Here is a 25,078-nt window from a genome sequence, read left to right as displayed (position 1 = left end):
AGATGATCTGCAGCCATGAAGGGATCACTCAGAAGTGTAACAGTTCATCTTTTTGAGGAGGAATTTATTCTGAGTTGGCATCCCAGACAAAGGAATATGAAAAGCCCAGTCACTATGGGGCCCACTCCAGAGCAGTTTGATTCCTTGACCATAGAAAGTCCAGTTGAATGGGATATCTAGTCATCTGTGAAGTGGATGGCTAATAAATGCCTTTTCTTTCTATCCATGGGTTCCCTGATCTGATCCTCTTCTCCTTCCAGTGACACAGCAGGGAAGAGAAGCCTGAAAGGTCATAGTTTACCACCCTGGGCTAGTGGTTCCTCATCCATATTTCGATGGAAGTGAGCCATATTTATTTATTACATTTTTATCCCATCTTTCCTCCAGGAAGCATTTTTTCCCTTCACATTTTATCCTCACCACAATCTTGTCAGGCTGAGAGACAATGATTGGCCCAAGGTCAATTTTAGGATATGTGAAAAAATTCTGAGAAATTTTGCTTGTCTTCTCAAATTTCTTCCCTCGTTTCCTCAGACAGTGACCTAAGAAAGAACCCCCAAATTCAGATTTTGCTTTAGAAGGTATTTCCTTTGCTATTCAAGAGAAGCTACGTGTGAGCATTTCCCACTGAAAATAGTTTCAGTTATAGAAATGGGTTGAATATCACCAACCAAAAAGCAAGAAAATTTGACTCGTCTCCGAACTGTCTGAACATACCAAATTCAGTCATGACAGAAGAAGAGAAGTTTTACTGGGAAAAGAAAACTCCTGTGAAACTTTTCTGTCCTAAAAGAAAATGAAATCTTTATTCGCTGGTGTAGGTTAAGGGAGAAAAGGAACTGCAAGAAACCAGGAACTATTGCTTGAAGGACTTTCTAAAAAACCTCGAGGGAAAACTTTAGCAAAGTCTTGAAAGGAAGGAAAGGCTCATACTCTCCCCACAACATGTACTCCCCAAACACATGATATTTAAGAGGACAGCAAAGAGACCACAGATTCATAAAATATTAAATAAAATATCTCCTTTTGAGACAGAACAGGGGAAAAATTGAGATGCATAGAAAGTATAAGGAAGGCATAAAAGAAAACTGAAGTTCAGGGACTCTGAGAACATTGAATAAATAAAACCCTCTGAGGGAACTGAACCCAAAAAAGCAGGTTGAAGTTGAGCCATTGCATATACCTCAGAATGAGAACCAAGAATCAAAATGGTTCCAGAAGTCTTGAAAGGCCAAACTAGACACTATGAAAAGAAGTGAAGTATTCCTAAGCCTTGATTTCTTCGCACAATACTAATAACAGGGCTAAATGAGTCAATTGCAGAGAACGGGCAGGTGGTGGAAAGACCTTAACCCTTCTCCCTCTCATCAGGTTTCCCCAGCGAATGCAGCATCTGGAAATTAATTTTTATTCCCAAGGAGGATCCAAAATCAGATATGAACTTACCTGTGGGATGGGGAACCTGTAGTCCTTGAAATGACCACTGGTCACCTGTGCTGGGTCAGATTGGAATTGGAATTCACCAACATCTGAATTGGTGTTGGCTAGATTGAAGAAAATCAGCCTGGGGACATTTGTAACTATGAAACTGTGAACACAGTAAAATTAGGGTCACTTCCACTTATGTTTCCCTGTAAATGCCACACACATGCATGTGCCATTTTCATTATCTTTGCAAATGGGAACCATACCTTTGTTAGCATCATGCCTTGGAAAATGGCTACAGCTCACTGGGAGACATTATGACTTGCATGTAGAAGGTACTAGGCTCAATCTGTGGTATCTGCTGGGAGAGAACATGGGGTGTTATCCAGCCACCCATTGGAGTTGACCCACTGAAAGTAATGCACCTAACTTAGTCATGTCCATGAATTTCAATGGATCTGCTGTGAGTAAAACATGGTTGAATACCATTCCTTGTTTGATATTCTGGAGAACTGCTGTCAATCAATACTGATGTAGATCAATCAATGGCCTAATTATAAGGCAGCTTCCTATGTCTATCTTGCCCCAAATCCACCACTAACATTATGAGAGAATCGATGCACAAATATTAAGATTGTTTTGCTGACAGACTCTGAGCCAAGACTCTCTAGATAGTGGCTTAACCAACCATTTAATGTCTTGGTGGGTTTCTCCCCTCGCTTTGTTGATTTACTATGTTGATTTCTCAATAGAGTTCACTGCTGAAGTCTCAATTTTATGGACTGATCATATAGTTTAGGAGCTTCACAGTTACTGGAAGTGCTTTAGGCTCCAATCCTATACACCTAGCCTTCCTTATGTTTTGAACAACAGTTCATATCATCTTCTACCATTGACCATGCTGGCTGGGGCTGATGGGATTTGGAATACAAAATGTCTGGAGGGCACCAGGTTGAGGGAGACTGCTATGCACATTAATCTGGGTGTAGCCTGCCCTGAACTCATGAATCCTAGGATTCTAACAGTGTGCACTGTTAGAAAAACAGGCTACACACATAAAAGCAGTCATTTAAGGCCAACCAAGTTTTCTCCATTGGGTTGTTCTCATGGGAATAAAAATATATTCCAAAAGTTGACCTTCTTCCCCTCTATTCACTATATTTGCAATCCTGATTGACTGTTAAGCATTTCAGCATATTTTTCTAGCACACTGATATTGTCACATAGGCTAAATAAAGAGGATGCAGCAGGTGAACTAAGCTAATTGAGAATGGGGTTAATATCTTTTTAGAAAGCATTGCCTTTGCTCTGACATACCTTTTTGGTTCTCGGTGACATCTGACTGGCTATGTGGAAAATAATCACTCTTACTAGGAAGAAGGCAATTTGAAGGGAGAGAAATGATTTTGAAGTTGCAGTCAATTAGGGTCTCACAATGGGCTGCTGCTATCACAACCTAAAGGGCACTCTCATTTTCTGCCTTGGCTGATGGCACCAGGTGCCCAAACATGCACCTGCACCTTCTTTCTACAACACTCCTTATATCATTCTATTCCATTTGGAGCAGTTTTATTTTATTTTATTTTAAGCTGAGCTTTGACCCTAGGGAGACATAGGCATTGCGAATTAGTAGTTTCAATGCCCAGGAGACTGGCTAGTTGCACTCCCTCTGCAAGAACAGGTTCTGAGTTTGGGGGTGCTCCTGGACCCACCTTTGTTGCTGGAGGTTCAGGTAGTCTCGGTGATTTTTACTGGCTATGGCTGGTGCACCAGCTATCTCATTACTTGGACAGAGATAGTCTGGCTATGGTGGTAACCACACTACTTGATTATTGCAATGTGCTCTACCTGGGGCTACCCTTGGGCCTGTCTGAAGCCTCTAGTTAGTGAAGAACACTGCAGTCAACAGGGGCAGACAAATAATTTCTATACAGTGGTACCTCGGGTTACATACGCTTCAGGTTACATACGCTTCAGGATACAGACTCCGCTAACCCAGAAATAGTACCTCGGGTTAAGAACTTTGCTTCAGGATGAGAACAGAAATCGTGCTCCGGCAGCACGGCAGCAGCAGGAGGCCCAGTTAGCTAAAGTGGTGCTTTAGGTTAAGAACAGTTTCAGGTTAAGTACGGACCTCTGGAACGAATTAAGTACTTAATCCGAAGTAACACTGTACTCAATAGCTTGCACTGCCTGCCCATATGCTACCAGGCCAGGTTCATGGTTCTTGTATTATTCTACAAGGCTGTTAAGAACTTGGATCCAGGATAGCTCAGGGACCACCTGCTTCCTTATATCCCTGTCAAATCACTGAGGATTTTGGAGGAATCACTGTTCGTGCTCCTTCTCATTGGCTCAGATGCCTAGCTCATATCTACCAAAAGCCATGCATTCAATTATATGGCTCCATTTTTATGACCTCTTCAAGTTGAGGTGAGACACAGGCCCCCATCCTTTTCAACTTATGGGACATAAGGAAAGCTTTACAAAAAATAAATAAATCAGCAGGCTTTTAAACTGATTTCTGATGTTATGGTTTTAACTCATTTTTTTTAGTCTGATTGTGTCTCCTGTACACCACTTAAGAGAGAACTGTAATTAAGTGGTATACAGATTGTCAAATGAATCAGTAAACACCTGCAATTGTTTTAGTTGTTTTTATAATTGTATATTCTATTGTTGTACTCTGCCCTGGCTGTCACGGTCCGGTCTACGGGCGATTGAAGCCCTGGCTAAGCACGTCGGGACCAGGGGCAAGGTGGGAGCAGGAACGAGAGTCCAGAAGCCAGGGGGTCCGAGGGTCAAGAAGCAAGGAGTCGAGAAGTCAAGGGTCCAAGGGTTGAGAAGCAAGGAGTCACAAAGTCGAGGGTCCGAGGATCAAGAAGCAGGGAGTCAGGAAGCTGAGGTCCGAGGATCAGGAAGCAAGAAGCCAAATGCAGCGACGGAGGAAGCTGAAGGGAAATGCTGACCTTATATCCCTTCCTGGCTCTTGCCACCAGGTGCAGTGAGTTACCAAGTGGCCTCACCTGTGCGGCTGCGCCTTGCTTCTCCAGAACAAACTTAGGAAGGCCCCAGTCCTGCAAAGTCCTATTGGTCACAGGGCCTGGCTCCTGCACGCACTCCTGACACTGGCACCCAATGGTGAAGGTAGGAAAAGAAGAAGAGTTTGGATTTGATATCCCGCTTTATCACTACCCGAAGGAGTCTCGAAGCGGCTAACATTCTCCTTTCCCTTCCTCCCCCACAACAAATACTCTGTGAGGTGAGTGGGGCTGAGAGACTTCAAAGAAGTGTGACTGGCCCAAGGTCATCCAGCAGCTGCATGTGGAGGAGCGGAAACGCGAACCCGGTTCCCCAGATTACGAATCTACCGCTCTTAACCACTACACCACACTGGTGCGCGCGCTCTCTCTCTCTCCATATATAATATATACCTTGCAAATATATAAAGTACCCTGGGCATTTTCACTGTAGGAAGATTTTTTTTGGGTTTTTTTAAAAAATCACTTTGGTTCATTAAAATAAATGGAGTTTTAAAATGCTTTAGTAATTACATACAATGGCTTCCAGTTGGTTGTCATTCTAATTTCTGCTTAAGCTATTATTTTATTTACCCTGATTATCACATTCCCTGGCTGTAATTTCATAAACCTTCTTTAAACAACAATGGAGTTCCTTTCAATTGCATGTTTTCACAGGAACACAAAGCTCAATAATAATGTGTTATTGTCATCAGTCAAGAGAAGTCCATCAGCAGGGACAGCAATTGTAAAAGCCTGAATGAACTAAAACTGTTTTGCATCTCTCTTAATAAAAGATCCACACAATTTTTTTTGAATTTCTAAAACATCATTCAAGAATAAGGATAGCAACAGCTCAGAGGAAAATGTGAAATACTCTTCCAGTGTTCTTCCCCCAGACTCAGGTGGGAATAATATAGCCAGGTGAAAAAGAGGATAGAATGCCTACACATTTAATAGTTTATGTATTTGTTTGTGCATTAAATTTATATCCTGTCCTTCATTCCAAAGGAGCCATGGGTGACAAGTGATCAAACAAAGAAACAAACATAAATATTTAGAACAATCCTAATACACATGCAAACTGGTTGTGTAAAAGAAGGAATAGTTTTTCAAGAGAGAATGCAAAGGGGTATAACATGCTTGACAAACTACACCTCCTGAGATTCATTCTTCTACACGACCATGGAAGGTGCAGGAATCTTGCCACCACTCCCAACCTGGGAACTTTGTGCACATTACTGGGCTGGAGAACTGCATTGCAAAATTTGGAGAAGTGCAAATTTTGTAAAATGGCTGTATTTTGGTTGATGCATTGCTTCAGCAAGTGAGAAGTAGGTAAGTTTGCCTTTAAGTGCAAAGTGAATTGACCATTTCCCCTCCTTTCATAGCTGAATGTGAATCATAAGCAGGGGCATAGGGTACCTGGCTGGAGAGGGGCAACTCTGCCTCTCCAATGTTTTGCCAGGCTTGACCCATGACCCAGGAGAGGAGCAGTGGCAGGGCACCACGCGCACAGCCCAGCTGAGGAAAGATGCGGCAACGGTGCTGTCACTCTCCGCTCCACAAAGCCCTGGTCATGCCCCCTCCCCAAAATGTGCCTGGGGTTGTGGCCTCCTCAGCCTCCCCCCCCCCACTACACCACTTGGCTAAAATGGAAAAGACTGACTTTGAGCCAAATCATTCAAATAGTATCTCTAGTTAAAGAGTCTCCAGGAAGAGCTAGACATCCTCTTGGACAATGAACAGGACCAAACTATTCTTTGTTGAGATGACAGGGTGGTAGTGGACCACTGAGAAGAAAGGAAAGAAAGAGCCACTCAACTCACCCCAGGCCCATTGGTTTTCCCTTGCTAATTTTCTCCAAGCCAGATTTCCTTCAGCTAGGATTACTGGATAAAACCAAATAATTAAAAACAGCCTAAAAGAACAGTGGCAAGAGAGAATCAGCAGGCAGGAAAATGGATTGCGTAATGTCTAGTTCCACCCTCAGGCTAGCAGTGTCGGGAAAGACCTCAATCTGAGATTTTAAGACAGCTGATGTCAGTGAGAGCAGACTTGCACTGAGCTAGATGGAGAGAAGCCTATCTCAGTCAACAGAAGCATCAGAGCGTGTGTGTTTTATATATATATATATATGCACACACACACACACACACACACACACAAATTTTGGAATCTTGAATTATACGTTGAAGCTTGAAGGCTTAGTGAGAGTGAAAGGATAGTGGATCTTCTTTCTTTTCCCATGGTGAGCCCAAAGGAGAGAATATGATGGCACATTTAACCAGCTGGGACAATGAATTGAGCTTCTGAACTTCTCTTTTATATGATCTTTTATCAAGCAACCCTATACCCAAGAAGCTGGCATAAAGCAAGCTAGTACCGTATTTTTTGCTCTATAAGACTCACTTTTCCCCTCCTAAAAAGTAAGGGGAAATGTGTGTGCGTCTTATGGAGCAAATGCAGGCTGCACAGCTATCCCAGAAGCCAGAACAGCAAGAGGGATTGCTGCTTTCACTGCGCAGCGATCCCTCTTGCTGTTCCAGCTTTTGAGATTCAGAATTTTTTTTTCTTGCTTTCCTCCTCCAAAAACTAGGTGCGTCTTGTGGTCTGGTGCGTCTTATAGAGCGAAAAATACTAAGTTAAATCAGCATAAAATTACACCAGATCTGAACACCATTTAGCAGTGGGACTCCTGCTTCTGTGTCTAAGTCTGGAAGAGGGAAAACAAGTCTTCAAAATAATGTTTTATGCTGGATTTCCAGGTCACATGACTGAGCTGTATAGGCTTAGTATCCAGCCCAAGTACCCCATCTTCTGTCCTACCCCAGGCCCCCACAGCGCCCCTCCAGCCTCAACCATGCCAAGAGGAGCAAGTTATGCCAGCATATATTTGCCTGAGCCAGGGTTGGGGACTAGCCACTGAGGACACCTGTGCCTGCAGTGACACAGCTGGATCTAGGAGCACCCCTAGACTACACACCTGCTCCTTCAGGAAGTGTGCAACCCCATCCAGGGCAGGCAACTGACCAACTTCCTGGACCCAGGAGCAACTCACTAACAGCATGTCTGCCTTGCCAGGATTCAAATTCAGTTTGTTAACCCTCATCCAGCCCACTTCTGCACCCAGGTACTGGCCCAAGACCTGCCCAGGCACTCTCCATTCAGATGTTGCAGTTGCAGTATATAGATAAAATTTGTATTGATATATAACTTTAACTGGGATGCATGTGAAAATCTCACATTTATATATTTGCCAATTTATAAACTGCTTCAGAACCAAAAGTTACTAAAGTGATGTACAATAAAACAAAAAAAAGGTAAAATGTAAAACATTAGAAACTCAGTAAACTGAAAGCAATTAAACCATTTCTACAACTGTACAATTGTCAGATACTGATCCCCAACGCAGAGCATATGTTTGGTTGTTTTCATTTTAAATTGTTTGATGTAAAAAAACACAGCAAGGGCATTTATAAAATTAAACCAATACAATAAAATATATGAACAAAGTTCAGTGGAGGCAGTACTATGGATAAGTTTTTACCAACCAGTGGAACACCTTTATTGTGGCTTCTCAAATCTCTGAGGGGAGGTTGTTCCACAATGTGGGGGCCACCACAGAAAAGCTCTTCCTTTAGGTTGTCATGGGATGTGTTTTGAGGGACGCAATACAGCTAGAAGAGCCTCCAGTTATGACAGCAGTGAATGGGCTGGCCTATGTGAAAAAAGAAATTTTCAGATAGGTTAGTTCCAAGATATCTGGAGCTTTGTAACTCAACAACAAAACCTTAAAGCTGGCTCTGAAGCAAATAGGCAGCCAGTGCAATCCCTTTAGCACAGGTGCAACAAGTGCTTGTTCCATTAAGCCAGTGTTTCCCAACCTTGGGCCTCCAGCTGTTTTTGGACTACAACTCCCATCATCCCTAGCTAGCAAGATCAGTGATCAGGGATGATGGGAATTGTAGTTCAAAAACAGCTGGAGGCCCAAGGTTGGGAAACACTGCATTAAGCATCCTAGCTGCTCCATTTTGCACAAGCTGCAGCTTCTAGACCGACCACAAGGGCAGCCCTACATAGAACATCATGCAATATAGAGGTAAAGGATGCAGCTTTGGTGTGCGAGCCAAGCCCCCCCCCCCCCCCGCCTGTTTGCTTCAATGAAGGCATCAGTTCCTGATGGAAATAACTGGTCATTGGGAATCTTGATTTGACAGGTGCTCTGTTATGCGTGAGGAGAAACATGGCATGCCAGCTTTCTATCAGGGAAACAATTTCTGAAAATAACTATCCCAATTTTTTTAAAAAAAATGAAATACATGGGTCGCCATGAAAATGATTTGGCAATCAATATTGCCTCTTTGCTAGCTTTACAGAGGTAAACTTTTTAATTAAAAAAATAGCTAGCTTTATTTTCAAGAGCCTTTTTAAAAAAAAGTCTTACATATTTGTATTATTTCCTTTACTTATCCATTTAAAAATAAAACAACAACTTTAGGGAATGCAAGACATGGTCAATATTAATCTAAAAGTGTGTGAATTCCCCCCACCACATGAACTTTCCTATTTAGATACTCTCTTTATTTCTTTTTAAAAGCTGATCAATTATAATTAATTATTGTAGTATTATTTCAGCTGCAAAAAGAAAATAAGGCGGGGGTGTTACTTTTAGGCATCCTTACATAACAGATCCAGTAATTTATCTGTATATTTCCTAACAGAATAACTGCATATTATCAGAATATTGTTTGGTGGGTTTGGTTGGGGGTTTATTTGAGAAACAATCGTAAAGAGATACCTTTGGCTCCACCATGGAGCTGGCTTGTGTAACTGCAGCTGAAATTCTCATCAAATAGCATTAATCTTATTTACAGCAACTGATGTGTTTTGAACTAAAAATGTTCCTTCCGCCCCACCCACCTCAAAAAACCTATTTGTATCACAGAGAAAACTGTGATACACAGCCATTCAGTATTTTTAAAGCACACAAAAGTTATATGCACAAACAAACTGGAAACTGTGCTTCTATAATCAAAGGGCTACAAATGTCATTTGAAAATGAATATGGTTTTGATGTCTTAATTTGAAGACCCTAATCGGATGAAGAACAAACAAACATACATACCTACATACAGGTACTTGAGAATTTAAGTGAAGTTGTGGTCTGAAGAGCAGGCTTCTTACTTCTGTTTGTCCAAAGGACATCTCTAATTTTTAGATAACACCCCCTGCCCCCGTTTGAGCATATTGTGGACTTATCACGATGGAGAGATTGATTATACTTTCCAGAATGTAACTTAATTCATCCAAATAATTTTTACCAGCATCTTTTCAGAAAGCAGCTTTCAGCATCTATAATCATTTGTCACAAGCATTTATCCTCAGTGTGTTTCACACTTGGCATCTCTTGGCATCTGTTTTCCAACAAGACAGACGAAGCTTCAGATGAGACATCTTCAACTCTATCCCCAAACACATGCCGCCCTCACATGTCATCATAATTTATTATTTAGTGGCAAAATGCCTATCATCATTACAGGTTTGTGTGGAGGGAGGGCTTGTATATTGCAAAGGCCTCTGGAGGTACAGTGGATATTCATGCCCTTCAAGAATCCTTGGGCTACCTGCAGGATTACGGGCAGAAAAGACCACCTAGTTTTACAGGTGGAATGGAAACTTTGCACCAAGCACCTGTGTCCCACGAGTGAACGGCTACCACTTACCTGCTTATATTTCAGGCAAAGTAAAGGGATGTGCTTAAGGTCACAACTAAATGTGTGGGACTAAATGTGTTCTCATGCTTCAGTAATGGGAGGGGTATAATCATAATAATAATGGTCATCATCATAATAACAATCATTATCATTATACCTACAACTATTGAGAATCCAGCCTGCTTCTATCGCACTCTGCATTCTGTTTTCTGGTCACCCAGGAGCAGGCGGTAAAGACAGGGATCTCTCTTGGTCATAAAGGTAAAGTTAAAGAGACCCCTGACCATTAGGTCCAGTCGTGGCCGACTCTGGGGTTGCGGTGCTCATCTCACTTTATTGGCCAAGGGAGCCGGCGTACAGCTTCCGAGTCATGTGGCCAGCATGACTAAGCCACTTCTGGCGAACCAGAGCAGCGCACGGAAACGCCATTTACCTTCCTGCCAGAGAGGTACCTATTTATCTACTTGCACTTTGACGTGCTTTTGAACTGCTAGGTTGGCAGGAGCAGGGACGGAGCAACGGGAGCTCACCCCATCACAGGGATTCAAACCGCTGACCTTCTGATCGGCAAGTCCTAGGCTCTGTGGTTTAACCCACAGCGCCACCCACGTCCCTCTCTTGGCCATACTTGGAGGTTAAACCTGGGACCTTCTGCTTGAAAAGCATGTGCTCTACCACTGACTTATGGCTCCTTCGTATGAACTCTTGCCTGCAAGAAATTGTTTATTAGTTAAAAATGTCCAACATTCAACTACAGAAGTAATATTTTAAAGGGGGGGCAAATCCACTCTTTCGCTAAAAGCCAGCATTTATTTTTATTTTTTTGCCTTTTCTACTGCTGTTCCTGACAGCTAGGTCCAGCTTTGTTCACCTCTGAAGGAGCAACTGTTTCAAGCATCTTGTTTTCCATTTATTCACTGGAATGCCTTCCACGTATTTTCATCTAATTGGTTCCACAACCTACACAGCAACCCAAGATCTCTGCAAACATACATAGTAACAAACACAAGCACCCACAGCGCTACAATCTGGACGCAAAGCTCACAGTTCCTCAACTTCTTTGCAGTAAGTAACACAACACCTAACATCTACCAGGTGCTATTATTGTACAATAATTAAACGTAATAACAAGCCCTTGCCTGTGGGCTCTTAATACAATTAAGGACATGAAGCATCGCAGGGAAGGTAGAGGTTAAGTATCTGAACACTGGGTATGACGGAGAAATTCAGAAAGAGAAAGAGAAAAGGCTGAAAGGGAGAACATCTCATTCCAGCAGGTAACTAGGCATCAGTCTGTCCAGCCATTAGTGTCTGTAAAGCTTTTAGCGAGGTCAAACTGTTCGTTGGTTTTTTCATTCTTCCATCATTTATCCTTTGACCCCCCCCCCCCACTCCACAAAGGCAACACTTTTGAATTTTAGTGAAATTGTTACAGGGAGGAGAGGTTATTCCTGAACAGTGATAAATCTGAAAATGGTACAGTATTACCATCTGCTGCCCTTCAGATGATTTCCTTCATTTATGCTTACAGGGTGTTTCTTCACAAAAGCGAAGCCACAGACAGGGAAATGGAATAATACACACTGATTTCTTTTAAAAGTAAGAGAGTGAGCAGCCAACTGAAGCACTGCAGACATCCTCCCTGGCTTCCAACGTTTGCAAGAAAACCCGGCCAAGGACATCATGGGGGTTTTTCAGGAAGGGAAGGCAGCCGGGAAGACTGCAGAATGCAGATCACCTGACGACAGATTATTTGTCAAATGTAAGAAAAGACACTTTCCAAACAACTCAAAAGTAGGGCACAGCAACAAAACAACAACAAAACCCTGCACCCCACCCATGGAAATTTTCACCAAAATTTTCCCTCCTCTTAGAAAATAAATTCTTTTCTCATTAATTGACAAAGAATGGTTGAAAAGGCACAGAACAAGCATAGAACTAGATTTCTTTTTTTAAGGTAGAAGATTTCTCCTGATAGATGAAACACCCCTGTATTGTGGAACAAGCATGATTGCCGTTGTGTATTCAGCAAGAGTGACAACTTCTGTGTGGAACCAGTCGCAAGGAGTTGTGTGATGAGAGGAATCGTATCTGGATGGCAGGAAAGCTTGTTTTCTATGGCAACTGTGTTCACAATCCACACTGCCTTCTGCACAACTACTTTGCTGTTAGATTCCACACCTTATACGTCACACCACTCTTTTCACCACCTCTACAGATGGTGCAAAAAGAAATAACGGCACTTGGATGTAAACCAAGAATAAAGCATCATAGCAAGATCAGATAAATAATGAACAATTGCAGGTTACCTAAAAAATTTTTTAATCACATACACACACAGCGAGAGAGAGAACTAGCTGTGAAATCTTACCAGAGAATATTAAGTACAACATATATATTGTGAGTGTGCAGAAATGAGTCTCAGTATAGATCATGAGATCTGCTATGATAGCAAAGCATGTCACTCTCCAACACTTGAATACATCAAGAAGACACAGAAGAGCTTCTGAAACTGGCAGTCAAATAACGAAAAGTACCAAATAGGCGTGATACTACCATAAACATCTGGTTTGAATTCTTAAGGCTCCCAATTTCCCTCCCTTGACCTCCATTTCTGGCTAGCCTTACCTTTCTTTTCCTGTTCCCTACTTCCTCTGTTTCTCCATTTGTCTTGCTACCCTACTCTTTTTCTGCATTAGGAAGGAGGAACCTGTGGCCAGTTTTCAGGGAAAACATTCTAGTAGGGGCAGGATGATGATTCCCCTTCACTCTCCTCTGCTTCAACACACCCATTCCTACAGATGCAAAGGAGAAGAGGGCATCAAGGCTTCATTACAGGTGACTGCTGAGTTATACACACTGCACTTACCCGTTAAAAGGATTCACAAAGCACTTCACAACAAATGTTTCCAAACTGATGTACAATGCAAATATGAAAGGAACAACACGTGTAGCAACAATTAAGTATGCATACATGACAGCCTTGACAACACACAACTGCAAGATTCCATATACTATGCAATATAAAATGGCAGAGTCACTCTTTGATAGGAAGCTGATTCCACAGAGTTGGGAGCTGTAACACTAAAAGCCCAGCTTCTAGTTGATGTCAGGCATACAGTACTTCTGGGACATATGGGACTCTTAACAACACTCCAATAGAGAAATGCAATTACTGGGCAGGGACACATGGGGCAAGGCAGTCCCTCACATAACCTTGGTTGTCAAACATGCTTAGTAAATAGACAAAAAAACCTGGTTACATTCATGCATAGGGAACCTTTCACCTTTTTCCTTCTAGCCAAGGGATTTCTTGTGCATGTTAAGTAAACCACAGCTTCTTTGTAGCTTCATCATATGCTGTATGGTAGATCAGGGGTGCAGAACCTCAGACTATTTCTCCTGGATTGGAACAAGCTTGTGAAGCTGAGGCACCTGTGTGTTCTAAGCTGCCATGCTCCATGGTCAGGAATGAGGGCTGCTAACTGCATATGAGGATGCATGAGCCAAGGCACTGACTAGAAGATTCCACCCAAGTAATATTCCGATTGGTTAATAGCCACCAATCCTGGTTGCTATGCTTTCTAGTATAAAGCTAGCCTTATTCCCAGTTTTCAGACACATCCTCCTACAACCACATGGTGTGTGATATCTCTGTAACATCTTAAGTTTACCTCTTCTGTGTTCAATGTTTTGTTTGTGGGTGGTTGGGCATTAGAGCTTGGATAGGTTAGCTTTGCTGATTTATTCTAGTTTATAACTCCCAATTGTATTATTCAATTGCAATTTTTATATGGTATTGCTTATTTGTATTTGGGATCTTGATACTGAATCCAGTTCTTGCTTCCTGGTTACTGGCCCTGTACAATTTTGTTAGCTACCAGCTCAGGAAACATGATCTCTTCCCCCCCCCCCAGCTCTTTTTTCTCTGGGCTCTTAGTGGTGTTTGGTAAGGTCTGGAAGTCTCCTCACCCAGGCTGGTTAGACAGAGGGAGCAGCAGCAGAGTCCCATGCAGGAGGTGTTGGACCCTGTGTATTTGGCAACTGCTGAGTCACCAAGGATGGGATCCTGGGTCTGGGGAGCAAGTTCTTTACAGCCTTGCTTCATACCTTCGTTGAGCGCCTTCCCTGTGGTAGAGGGTAAATGACACACAGGGGAAATGATCTGTGAGCCCAGGAAGATACTGAGGAATGTTCTATGAATTTAGGTGCTGGATAAAAAGAGAGTAAGTTGCAAATTACAGGTTGATGGGAGTTACAGTCCAGTATTTGGAGGGCCATAGGTTAGCCCTCCTCGATTAAGAGGCATCTGCTACAAAGTGTTGGACTAGCACAACCTTCCCCAACCTTGTTTTCTGCAGATGACTGGAACAACCCCAGTCAGTATATTCAGTAGTCAGGGATGATAGGAATACACTCCAAGTCAACCAGATTGGGGAATAGGACTACACTGTCCCTTTGTCCAATTCATCAAGGTAATTCCTTTTCTATTAACACTGTCACAGAATAGCTTTTATTTTGCTACTTTAGTATTATTTCAGTTGATTCTCTTTTGAAAATCATGAATAGTTTAGTAATTGTCCAAAGCCTAACTTGTATATTTGCACGTTGTCTAGGCAACCACTTTGAACAGCAGCCACCCATCACTCGTTGTTCAACCCAATAATGATTAAGACTCTTGTAGAGTAGACTATCATTATACCTCATACACCTGGGACATAGTAGGGAGAACTGACTTGTTGAATGTCATTTATACCTTTTTTAAAAATCAGTATTTTCCATAACTTTTATAAAGCCATTAATGAAGCAATTATCATTGTTATCAGACAGCTGAACCACAAATATGGTGACATAACATTCCACTACGTAGCTGCAATGTCCCCAACAGTTTATTCTGTATTTATTCCATAATGACATAACAAACACACTAGGATTGGTGACGGATGTTTCCCTTCACATGAAAGGCACGAGAGGCCCATGTTGATCAAAATGACTCACACTGACTAAACCTGAATGCTCTGTACTGATTAACAGGATCAAAAGCTTCCTGCATGTTGTCTCAGGACCTTAGCATATGCTTGCTGCTTTCTCTCCTAGCTGGAAAGCTGTTGACATCAGATTTTTGCCACAGAGGAGAAATGTGTCTGTATTGAAATGAAGTCCATCTGGGTCCAGTCACACAGTATAAAAGTGTGTAATTAATACACACATACAAACTTGCTATTCCGTCCACTGACATCCAAGAATGAAGACACCATTTTGGTTTTAGGCTGCACACACACACTACATTTAGAGCACACACACCACACCTCCAAAAAAAAGAATTCCAGAAAGTTTAGTCTACTCTTCACAGAGCTGCAATTCGAAACACCCTTTGGATTGGGTGTGTGTATGTGTGCACACACACTCTTTAAATGTATGGTGTTTACACAGCCTACATCTTTTCCAGTAGAGAAAACTTCTGTTACTTTCAGCGTAAGGAAGCAGGTAGCATGGGAAACTGCTTGTGTGAAGTCAGATCATAAGTCCATTGTCTAGAGAAGCTCTCCATGGGCAGGAGTCTTCCCCAGCTCTAGCTACAGATGTTGGTGACTGAATTGAGGAACTTCTGCATTCAAAGCATGTGCTCTACAACTCAGCCTTCCCCTTCACTGCAGCATATTTGGTGATATGTGTAAATCAGAGGATCTACAGCCAGTGTCATGATCAGTACCCCCCTCCCCGACCCGGCTTCTTTCAGATGTCCTTTAGGCAGGAATTTGCTAAATTCATTCTGCACAGTTCAAGTAACATAATTGATTTTGTTCTATCATTGTTCCATTATCTTTTTAAATGGGGATAGTGTTGCGGAGGATTGACAACAGAGATATTTTCATTTGCAGGATGGAGAATGCTTGCTCTACATTCTTATACATGTTGCTTTATACAAGGAAAGAGAAAAGGAAACAAAACAGCAGAAATAGCCACATGGTATGCTGATTCAACATGGCATATGCCACCATCACAGAAGACATAAGGCTCCCATAAAGACACCTTAATAGCAGCTAAAAAGACACATGGGGCTTCTGCATTAAGTTATTCTACTATGGCAGGAATGTATTTTACATTCCTCAGCTAATCTGAAAAAGATTTCATGTACTGTACCTGTTTAGGGTTTTTTTGTGTGTTTGTTCCATCAGTCCCTGTAATCTCTCATGTTTCTGACCAACTTTAAGGTACATTTCAACATAATCCTGAATGAATGAGGTTTTTGTCCAGAGAACTTGGTAGTAGGAATCAGAAAGTACAGTAGAGATCTAATTACTACCAACTGTAATCATTGCCAAACACAACATATGTAATTAAGGAAAACACATGGAAAACTCACCAGCACTACAAAACTCAAAAGCACACAAGCATTCTTCATTGAGGAAAAGATTTGTTAAGTGGGATGGTGATCCCAGAGGTGCAGGGTAGTTCCAGGTGCAACAAAGATCCATGTTGATTTCACTCTTGAGGTGTTACACATGAGTAGTCATTGTTATGTCCATTTCATCTCTGAAGAGCTTCCTTCCAATTCCTCTATGTCTGGGGGTCATGAACATGCTGTTAAGATAATGCACAGTGGACCTTATTTCTCATAGTTGTTGTGAGGATAAGTTGTGAAAGGGATAAATCACGAGTCTCTATTCCATCATAACCACTGGATAGATGAAAGCACAGAGGCTCACATTGGTTGTGTTTACATGCCACAGGAAATGGTTTACTTTGAATGAGTAGTGTTTATTTTTGGATTGCAATTGTGTTATCAGTTGTGGTTTGTTTGGAAGAAACAAGTTCACATGTTATGGTAAGCCAAAGCTTGTGGCTGTTGTATTTGGCTACAGGGCAGAAGGAGTGGAATGAGAGGGCATTATGGTTTACTACAACATGCAAATGTGATGGGAGTCAGATCTTGCAAATATTACTAGTGGTGAAGAGAATGAGATCTTGCAAATATGACTACCAAGACAAGAATTGCTCCCCACAGGCAAACCATCTGCAGCAGCTTCCCCATGGTGACTACAATCTGTTCCCAGATCCATAGTGGCTTTTGAAGTCCAACCTTGCAGTCCAGGAATCCAACCACCATACCCAAATTTTCCCAACATACATGTCTAACCTCTTAGAATATTCCATAACCTCCCCGAACAACCTGATTCATTACTGGTCTGCTTTTCTACAGATGTGATTTTTGAATGGCATAGCAACTGTATTTTGTCCATGTTCCATTTTCTGCCATTAGAAGGGCACTGTGCAAAGACCCAAATGCAACTGGAGTTGGAGCAGTGCCAAACACACTAGCGGCTGCATTTCTTCTGTTGCCCCCATCCGCTTTGACCTCAACTCTTTAGTAAAGCCAATAATTATACTGCCATACAATCTCCAGCTCAGGAGCTGCCTCTTGGACTGTGCCACTTTGAGACCGCAGGTGGCTGTTTACATGATGGAATTCTTCCTATTTGGGAGCATACATAGGGGCAGAAACTATTCTATATTTGGAGCTCATCCTTTCTCCCAGGTGCTCTGGGTGCCACCCACCCATCACTCCTGCCCATTTCATTGCCCCCAACAATCCTGCAAGGTAGAGCACGCTGAGAGACCACACCAAGGTCACCCAGAAAGGTGGATTGGAACCCAGATCTCCGTGCTCCTGGCCCAGCAGCGAAACCAATACACCACACTGGCTTTTAAAGATATTGCCTTTCTTGGCTTCTTCTAGCCTTTGTTTCTCGCGTGGACAGTTGTAACCCCTCGCCTTAAGTGGTACAGTCCAGGCACAGGCTTAAGTCGCTTACCACCCTCACCTGAAACTAGGCCTTCGCCCAAGTGATTCTGAGCGGGGGCCTGCGGAAGCCTCTTTCTTCGTGAAAAGAAACGGATCATCGGCCGGGTCCTCGCTGGCCTCCTAGCCCAACTTTTATTTTGGGCACTCTTCAGCTGCGCACGGTCCCCTCAGACCCGGCCTCTCCGGGTCGCGTCGCCTCCGTCGGCTTCGCCTCAGCGCCAACTTGCCCGGGGCCATGACGCACCACCAGGCCCCCCTCGGGCGGAGAACTCCCCGTTCACCTGGCGGAGGCGGCTGCGGGAGAGAGCGCGCGGCTGAGCGCGGCCGCCGGGGAGACTCCGCGCAGGAAGCCGCCCTGCCTCTCCGCCGGCAACGGGCTCCGCCACCGTCGCCTCTTCCTCCGCCGCCTCTGTCGCGCCCCCTCCCCCTTTCTGCGCGCCTTGTCGGAGAAGCCAGCTTGCTGCTGCTGCTGCCGCCGCTGCCGCCAGCGCTCAACTGATCATGAAGGAACAAGAGGAGGCGAAGAAGGAGGAGGAGGAGGAGACCAGCAGCACCGGAGGAAAGCGCTGCTCCTGCTCAGCCGCGGCTGCTCCTGCTCTGGGGTGGGCAGCTCTGGACGGGGGGGTCAGGTGAGAGGCGGCTGCTGCGGGGCGCGCCGGCTCTCCAGGGAGGGAGGCTCCGAAGGGCGGGCTGGCCACCCTCGCCACCCGCGAGCCCAAGCCCCAATTCCGGGAATTAGGATCTCCCGCACGTGTGAGCCGCCCGCCAGTATTTTGTCGGATGGGAGGCAAGGGGAAGAGGCGGCTGGGCCAATAGGGGAGGGGGTCTTTCTTGCCCACCTTCCGCCCACTTTTCCACATCGCCTTGGATCCCGATGTGGGGGGCTGCCGCATCAGCCGGGCGCGTTGTGGTCTCATCGTCTCCCAGCTTCAAGACGATGCTCTAAAAATGTTCCGCTGCTGAAGAATGGTAACCTGATGAGTGCAATGGTGTGATTTGTTTTTATTTTGCCCTGGATGCTTCTCTTGCTTCTCTCTCTCTCTCCCTCCCTCCCTCTCTCTCTCTCTCTCTCTCTCTCTCTCTCTCTCACACACACACACACACACATACACACACTGCTCACTCAGCCCTAGTCTGCACACCCCATTAGCCCTGCCTAGGAATGGATGGGGAGGGATAGTCTCCGAGCCAGACCGCCTGAGGGTGTGTGTGTGTGCGTGTTTGCGCGCGCTCTGTGTGTGTGTGTGTGTGTGAAGTCATGCCAACTGGAGTCTGCCGAAGCGCTTTCCCTTCTGCCAGCGAGGTTGCTGGGGAGGGAAGAAGAAAAGAGGGGCTGGTCTTTCCGGAGGAGGGATGGTGTGTGTGAGAGAGCAAGGGAGTTGGAAGATGTCTTTTCCAACTGCGAGTCCCCGTTGCGCGAGGTCCCAGGTAAGGCTGAACCTTGTGACCCATTTCATTGGTGGGAAAGGCGCGCACACCGCGAACCGAGTTCCGGGAGCCCCTTGCCACTCGGGGAGAAATCTCTGCTCTGGCAGGAAAGAAGATCTTGCCAAGTGCTCCTCCCCCGCCTCGTCTCCTTAAATTCTGCCACTGGCGATGGAAGAATGGGTCACCCCCGAGTTGGGTGACTCAACTGCCCTCCCTACTTCCCCACCCCAATTGCTCTCTGTAACTTCTGGGCTTCGGCAGCGGCAGCTCTGCAGCCAATCGTATCGACTCTATTGGTTGCGGGGGGGGGAGGTAAGGGGAAGGTACAGATCCATAGGCTTTTAGGATCTTTTCGGGGCGATGGGGCAGGGCTGTGGCTGACAGGCTGTGTCAGAGAATAGCAGGAGTAACTCCTTGTCTTTTCCTTGGATCCTTAGATTACAGACTCCCCCCGTGAAGGGGTGACCGAGCTGGAGGCAGAGTTGAAGTTTCTGCTCACAGTTTGGGGGTGAATCGGTGAGACTGAGGAGCGCAAGAGGGAAGTCAAAGGGAGCTCTGGACCACGGAAGGAAAAAGCAGAGAGAAGGATACCCATCACCTCATTTCTTCTCTGGCATCCGTTGCCACTGGCCATGAAGAGGAAACAGAAAAGATTTCTGCAAATGACGTTGTTGTTCGTGGTGACTCTGATTTTCCTGCCCAACATCGGACTCTGGTCTCTTTACAGGGAAAGACACCTGGTGAAATCCACCATGCTGGGAGAGCAGCAGGTAAGCAGAAAGCAAAAGATCCAGAGCAGCCCGGAGCATAGAGAGTTTTCTTTTGTGTGTGTGTGTCTGTTAAGTGGAGAGTTAAAGCATCTGTTTAGTCGCCATAAAAAGCTGAATGGCTCTTAATTGTGATGCATCCTTTTAACTTGAGGCTCTTCCTCCGTGAATGCTGAACACAATCTAAAGACCCAATGAGGAAGAGGAGGATTTGGTACTAAGGTTTTCTGGAAGGACAACTGTATTGTGAAGGGAGAAAGTTGGGAGAGGCTAATTTGTTGGATTTCCAAGAACAGTAATTGACTCTAGCCTGGGTGTGAGAGATGAAATTGAAGCCCACATCCCCTTCCCCAGCAGCGAACATAGCCCATGATCTGTAGTGAGGCTAAATTTGAACCACAAAGTTTGGGCATGGGTGTGCCTAGGTGTGTGCATAAGAAGTTTTCTCCTGATCAGAATTTTTCTATCAATTGTAAGGTCTAGAATGCAGTTGTGCCTAAGCAGTGTAATGTGGAATGAAAAAAATGCCATGATATGGTTTTAGAAATAGGTATACATGCCTCAGTATGGTCACATGATGATCATCAGCACTGATTTCATTTTTCATTGAACAAAATGTCTTATGGTTCTTATCTTTCAAACCATCCAATGAATAGATTAAGCTGAGAGATTAGCCTTCTGGGGATTTGCAAAAGGCCATCTAGTAAAGTTCACAATTTGTCTTGCAGGCAAACTTAGCATCCTATTTGATCAGTTCAGTCCTCTCCCTGCTAGAACCTGTTTCTCTCCCCACCCCACCCCCCCACCCCCAGTTTCCTACTGTTCCACTAACACTTCAAAGTGTTCAGGTTCCTTCTTTCACCAAATGTTGTTCCAGTAGTCAGACTCTATAGACAAAAGTATGCACACATACTCTCTGTTCGTGGACTGTTCTATCTGCTTGATGTCATAATGTGCTCCTAAGTATCTCTAGTTTATAGTCTTCGTCATCTGAGATTAACAGCAATTAATCTAACCTATATTTTTTGTCATAATTTTCAACTCATTAAGTTTATGTATGGCTCGTAAACCAAAATAAGACTTGCATTAAATTAAGTGCCTTTGAGAGAGTTGCTTTAATGCAAAACTTTAAATCATTGCTGCTGATAAATTAGGAATGGCTATATTTCACTTGCAAATATTGCTGTGGGCCTAACTGCAAATTGTTCCATATAGATTTCAAACATTTCACACATGCATAAGGGTGAGAGATGCATGAAATAAAATAGAAATAGAAATATATGCTGTAGCTTGTTTATCACTTATAATGCACTGGGCAACAGCCATATATATTAACTGTTACTTTAATGTCCTTAATTTCAAGGGCCATCAATCAAAGTGTATTATATCTTTTCAACAGAGTGAATGTTTATAAATTAGTTTGATCAATGGAAGACACACTAATGCACATTCAATTGTTGATTGATAGCCTGCTGTTGACATTTGCTGTACACAGTTTCTATATGTTAGGCTATGAAGTGCTCTGAATCAAGGCAAAGCTTTACACTTATAAAGCATCACTCTTTTTTAGAAGACTGCTCCTTCATAAAATGATTGTAAGGTTTAACAGACTTTCACAGCACAATCCTCATGCTTACTTGGAAGCAACTCTCAGTCTGTTCGGTAGGGCTTACTCCCTGGTAAGTATGCCTAGTATTGCTGCTACAGAGCATACTATTCTTCTAAGGCTTAGTGTGCTTAACCATATTAAACTATAAATGACTTTTTAAAAAAAGTATAAGTAACTGTTTTTTAGCAGTTTGGTTGAAGGGATTTTGAGGTGAGAAATGCACATCTGAATGGCTGATGCCCACTTTTGTGTTCTAGTTAACTGTCAGCCCAATCCTAGCCCTGTTTACGCAGAAGTAAGTCCTGCTATGGTCAATGGAGCTTACCCCTTGCTAAGTGTGCACAAAATTACACATTACCTTGAGTGGAAGGAAGAGTTATGCCACAACCCTAAGTGTGTTTGATCAGAAGTTGAGCCTCATCAAGCTCAATGGGGCGTACTAAAGAGTACATATGGAAAAGTGGGCTCAGAATTGGAACAGCAGATGAAGAGCAAAACAACAACAAGCAATAAAAACTTCCCTCTTAAAAATCAATGCATGGACAATGAGGAGATGAGCTCTGGAGTTCTAGGAGATCACTTGCTGGAACATGTAGGGTGAAATTAGCACTAATAAGGTCTTTAGAAATCACCCTGCTTGAGTAACTCTGTTCTTGGCTGTGCTGGAGAAGCAGTATTACCTCCCCATTAGTAAAACAAGACTTTTAACAAAATGTTTTGAGCGGGCCTTCCCATCACACAAAATAGTATCTATACAGGCCTGTGATTCAGGTTTCGAATAAGTGTGCAAAAGAAATGTATTTATTGTAATAAGGGAACAGAATATCAAGTTGATGCTTGGTAGTGTGCATTTTGTGTACAAGAGATGTGTTTTCCTGTGTTAATTATTAGTTCTACATCTCCTGCTTTTCAGCCAGATGTGCAAGAAATAGGGTGCAATAAATTTGGGTTCTAAGACTACATATTTACATGGCATCATTTATAGTTCAATCTCAGGAATATGTGCTTCAAGAAGTGGTGCCAACATTTCTTGAATAGTTTCTCCACCTCCCATTATACTGGTATTGTACTAAGAAGCTGTCTGGCTTTCACATTTAAATTCATTTGATCAAGTTCTAATCTGAATGGACCTGAGTCTGAGTGCAGCAAAACAGACCTTTTCCCCCAGCTTTTGATATTCCAAATTTTGATATTTCAGATGGGTCTCTCACTAAAAGAAAAAGTATACCACATTTCAGTTATTTTTATTACCGTGATTGCTATTTAAGATCAATAATATCCCTGGATTGGTTGGATTGGGAGTCACTTGTTTGAAGGGCCAAAACAAGTGTCCGTTATACATTGGCACTGCTTGCTCTAGGATTAACCCCCCCACACACACACTATTTAATTCTATTACAGACAATGTAGTTCTGTAGAGCCATCAGTCATTCTGCATATTACACCCTAGTGTGGCTTCTTGACACATTGACTGAAAACTTTATAAATATTTTCCATTTGTGAATGCTTTTTAATACACAGAGGTCTTCAAATTGTTTTTGTTTAAAGTTTGTAATGTACACATACCGTAGTTTGTTAGGTCTGCAATCCTATATCCACTTACTTGGGAGTGAGATCTGTTGAATCCACTGGAATTTACTTCTGAGTAGAGGTGCATCTGAGACGCGGGTGGCGCTGTGGGTAAAATCTCAGTGCCTAGGACTTGCCGATCGTATGGTCGGCAGTTCGAATCCCCGTGGCGGGGTGCGCTCCCGTCGTTCGGTCCCAGCGCCTGCCAACCTAGCAGTTCGAAAGCATCCTCGCGTGCAAGTAGATAAATAGGGACCGCTTACCAGCGGGAAGGTAAACGGCATTCCGTTTGCTGCGCTGGCTCACCAGATGTAGCTTGTTACGCTGGCCACGTGACCCGGAAGTGTCTGCGGACAGCGCTGGCTCCTGGCCTATAGAGTGAGATGAGTGCACAACCCTAGAGTCTGGCAAGACTGGCCCGTATGGGCAGGGGTACCTTTACCTTAGAGGTGCATCTGTGCAGATAAAACAGTGAAACTTGAAAGGTTCATGGTCTAGACTGTATGGACTCGCATAGCATTCCCACCTGAAAGGAACTGGCATTGTGTACTATCAGTGATTTTTTTTTATTTAGGTTCGTTTGTAATTGGTATATACTGTATTCCTTCTGCTGTAAGAAATATACATGGGAAATGATAGGTGGCTGATTGAGCCATTGACTGGCAAAAATAGCAGTAGCTGGGTGTCAAAATGCATCACAATCACTGGCAGATCTGTTCTTTAAATAATCAGAGACAGGAAACCAGCCTCTGAGGATCCATGAGACAACAAAGGTGTGCAAGGATAGTTGAAGGAGAGTAGTGAAACTAGAGAGAAATGTTGGACAGATCCCCATGTCTGAACGATGCACAGAAGGCATCTGAAGAGCTAAGGCAAATAGAAGTGACAAGATATGACATCCTAGGACTAACTGACAAATTAAAGGCTAACCAGTGTCCAGGTGGGAATAGTATCCACCCAAGAATTCTTAAAGAGCTCAAATGTGAAATCATTGATCGACAACACTGGCATCCTAAGCAGAGGACTGGAAAATAGGCAACATAGCTCTGGGTTGTTTTTATCAAGGGTCTAAGGAGAGCCAAGAAATTAGAGGCCTATTAACCTAACCTCTGTCCTGGGGGCATAGCTCAATGCTTTGAGTTCAATCCCTGACATCTCCAGGTTGGGTTGGGAGTACTACATTGTCTGGAATACTAGAGAACCGCTGCTAGTAAATGTGGTGGTTGGACCCATGGCCTCGCTTGATCTCCAGGTGGGGTGGAGCTGCTGTGCTAGTTTCCCTGTAGGCAGGTCACTGTTACTTACTAGGAAGGTGAGCATGAGGTGGCAGGGAAGCTTGCATAGTGAAAAGATGCAGAGCAGCTATACCTGCTGAGTCACCTTTGGCAGCTTCCGATATTCTTATGCTTTGTTCTGGAAGAATGAGCGTGGCTCCTGCATAATGCCTACAATGACTCACCAGCCTTTTGGTGACCTTTGAGAGCATAGACAAGCATGAATCTAGGAGTGAATTGGTAGGCTTTGATGGTGTAAAAGTTTCTGACAGACTCTCATCTCAAAAGGCTCCTGAATAAACTTAGTGGGCCTTGGGATAAAATCAACAGCTGGTCAAGCCTGCAATCCTATACTAGCATAAGGGGAATTCTGACCCATTGAACATGACAGGGCTTACTTCTGAGTAGACATGCATAGGATTACATTGCCAATTAAGTATGCATCAGTAGCTAGTTAAATAA

At 43.6% G+C, this 25,078-nt stretch overlaps 1 protein-coding gene across 4 annotated transcripts in view; it reads left to right on the top strand.

The window, feature by feature from the left end:
* Positions 1–18,178: 18,178 nt before the first annotated feature.
* Positions 18,179–25,078, top strand: part of GALNTL6 (polypeptide N-acetylgalactosaminyltransferase like 6) — a 474,855-nt gene continuing 467,955 nt past the window's right edge. Inside the window, exons 1-2 of one of the 4 annotated variants that reach the window (XM_081208891.1) lie at positions 18,179–18,598; positions 19,835–20,167. In XM_081208891.1, coding sequence (XP_081065017.1) covers positions 20,030–20,167 — 138 coding nt within the window. In that variant the 5' untranslated portion in view covers positions 18,179–18,598; positions 19,835–20,029. Of the gene's footprint in view, positions 18,599–18,772; positions 18,959–19,188; positions 19,398–19,834; positions 20,168–25,078 lie in introns of those variants that run through there. The other 3 variants (XM_081208894.1, XM_081208893.1, XM_081208892.1) reach the window with 3 other exon arrangements.

The sequence above is a fragment of the Podarcis bocagei genome (assembly GCF_964188305.1).
Source record: "Podarcis bocagei genome assembly, chromosome: 9".
NCBI classification, from domain to species: domain Eukaryota; kingdom Metazoa; phylum Chordata; class Lepidosauria; order Squamata; family Lacertidae; genus Podarcis; species Podarcis bocagei.
Note: the sequence above shows the minus strand (reverse complement) of the source record. Positions and strands in the feature narration are given on the sequence as shown.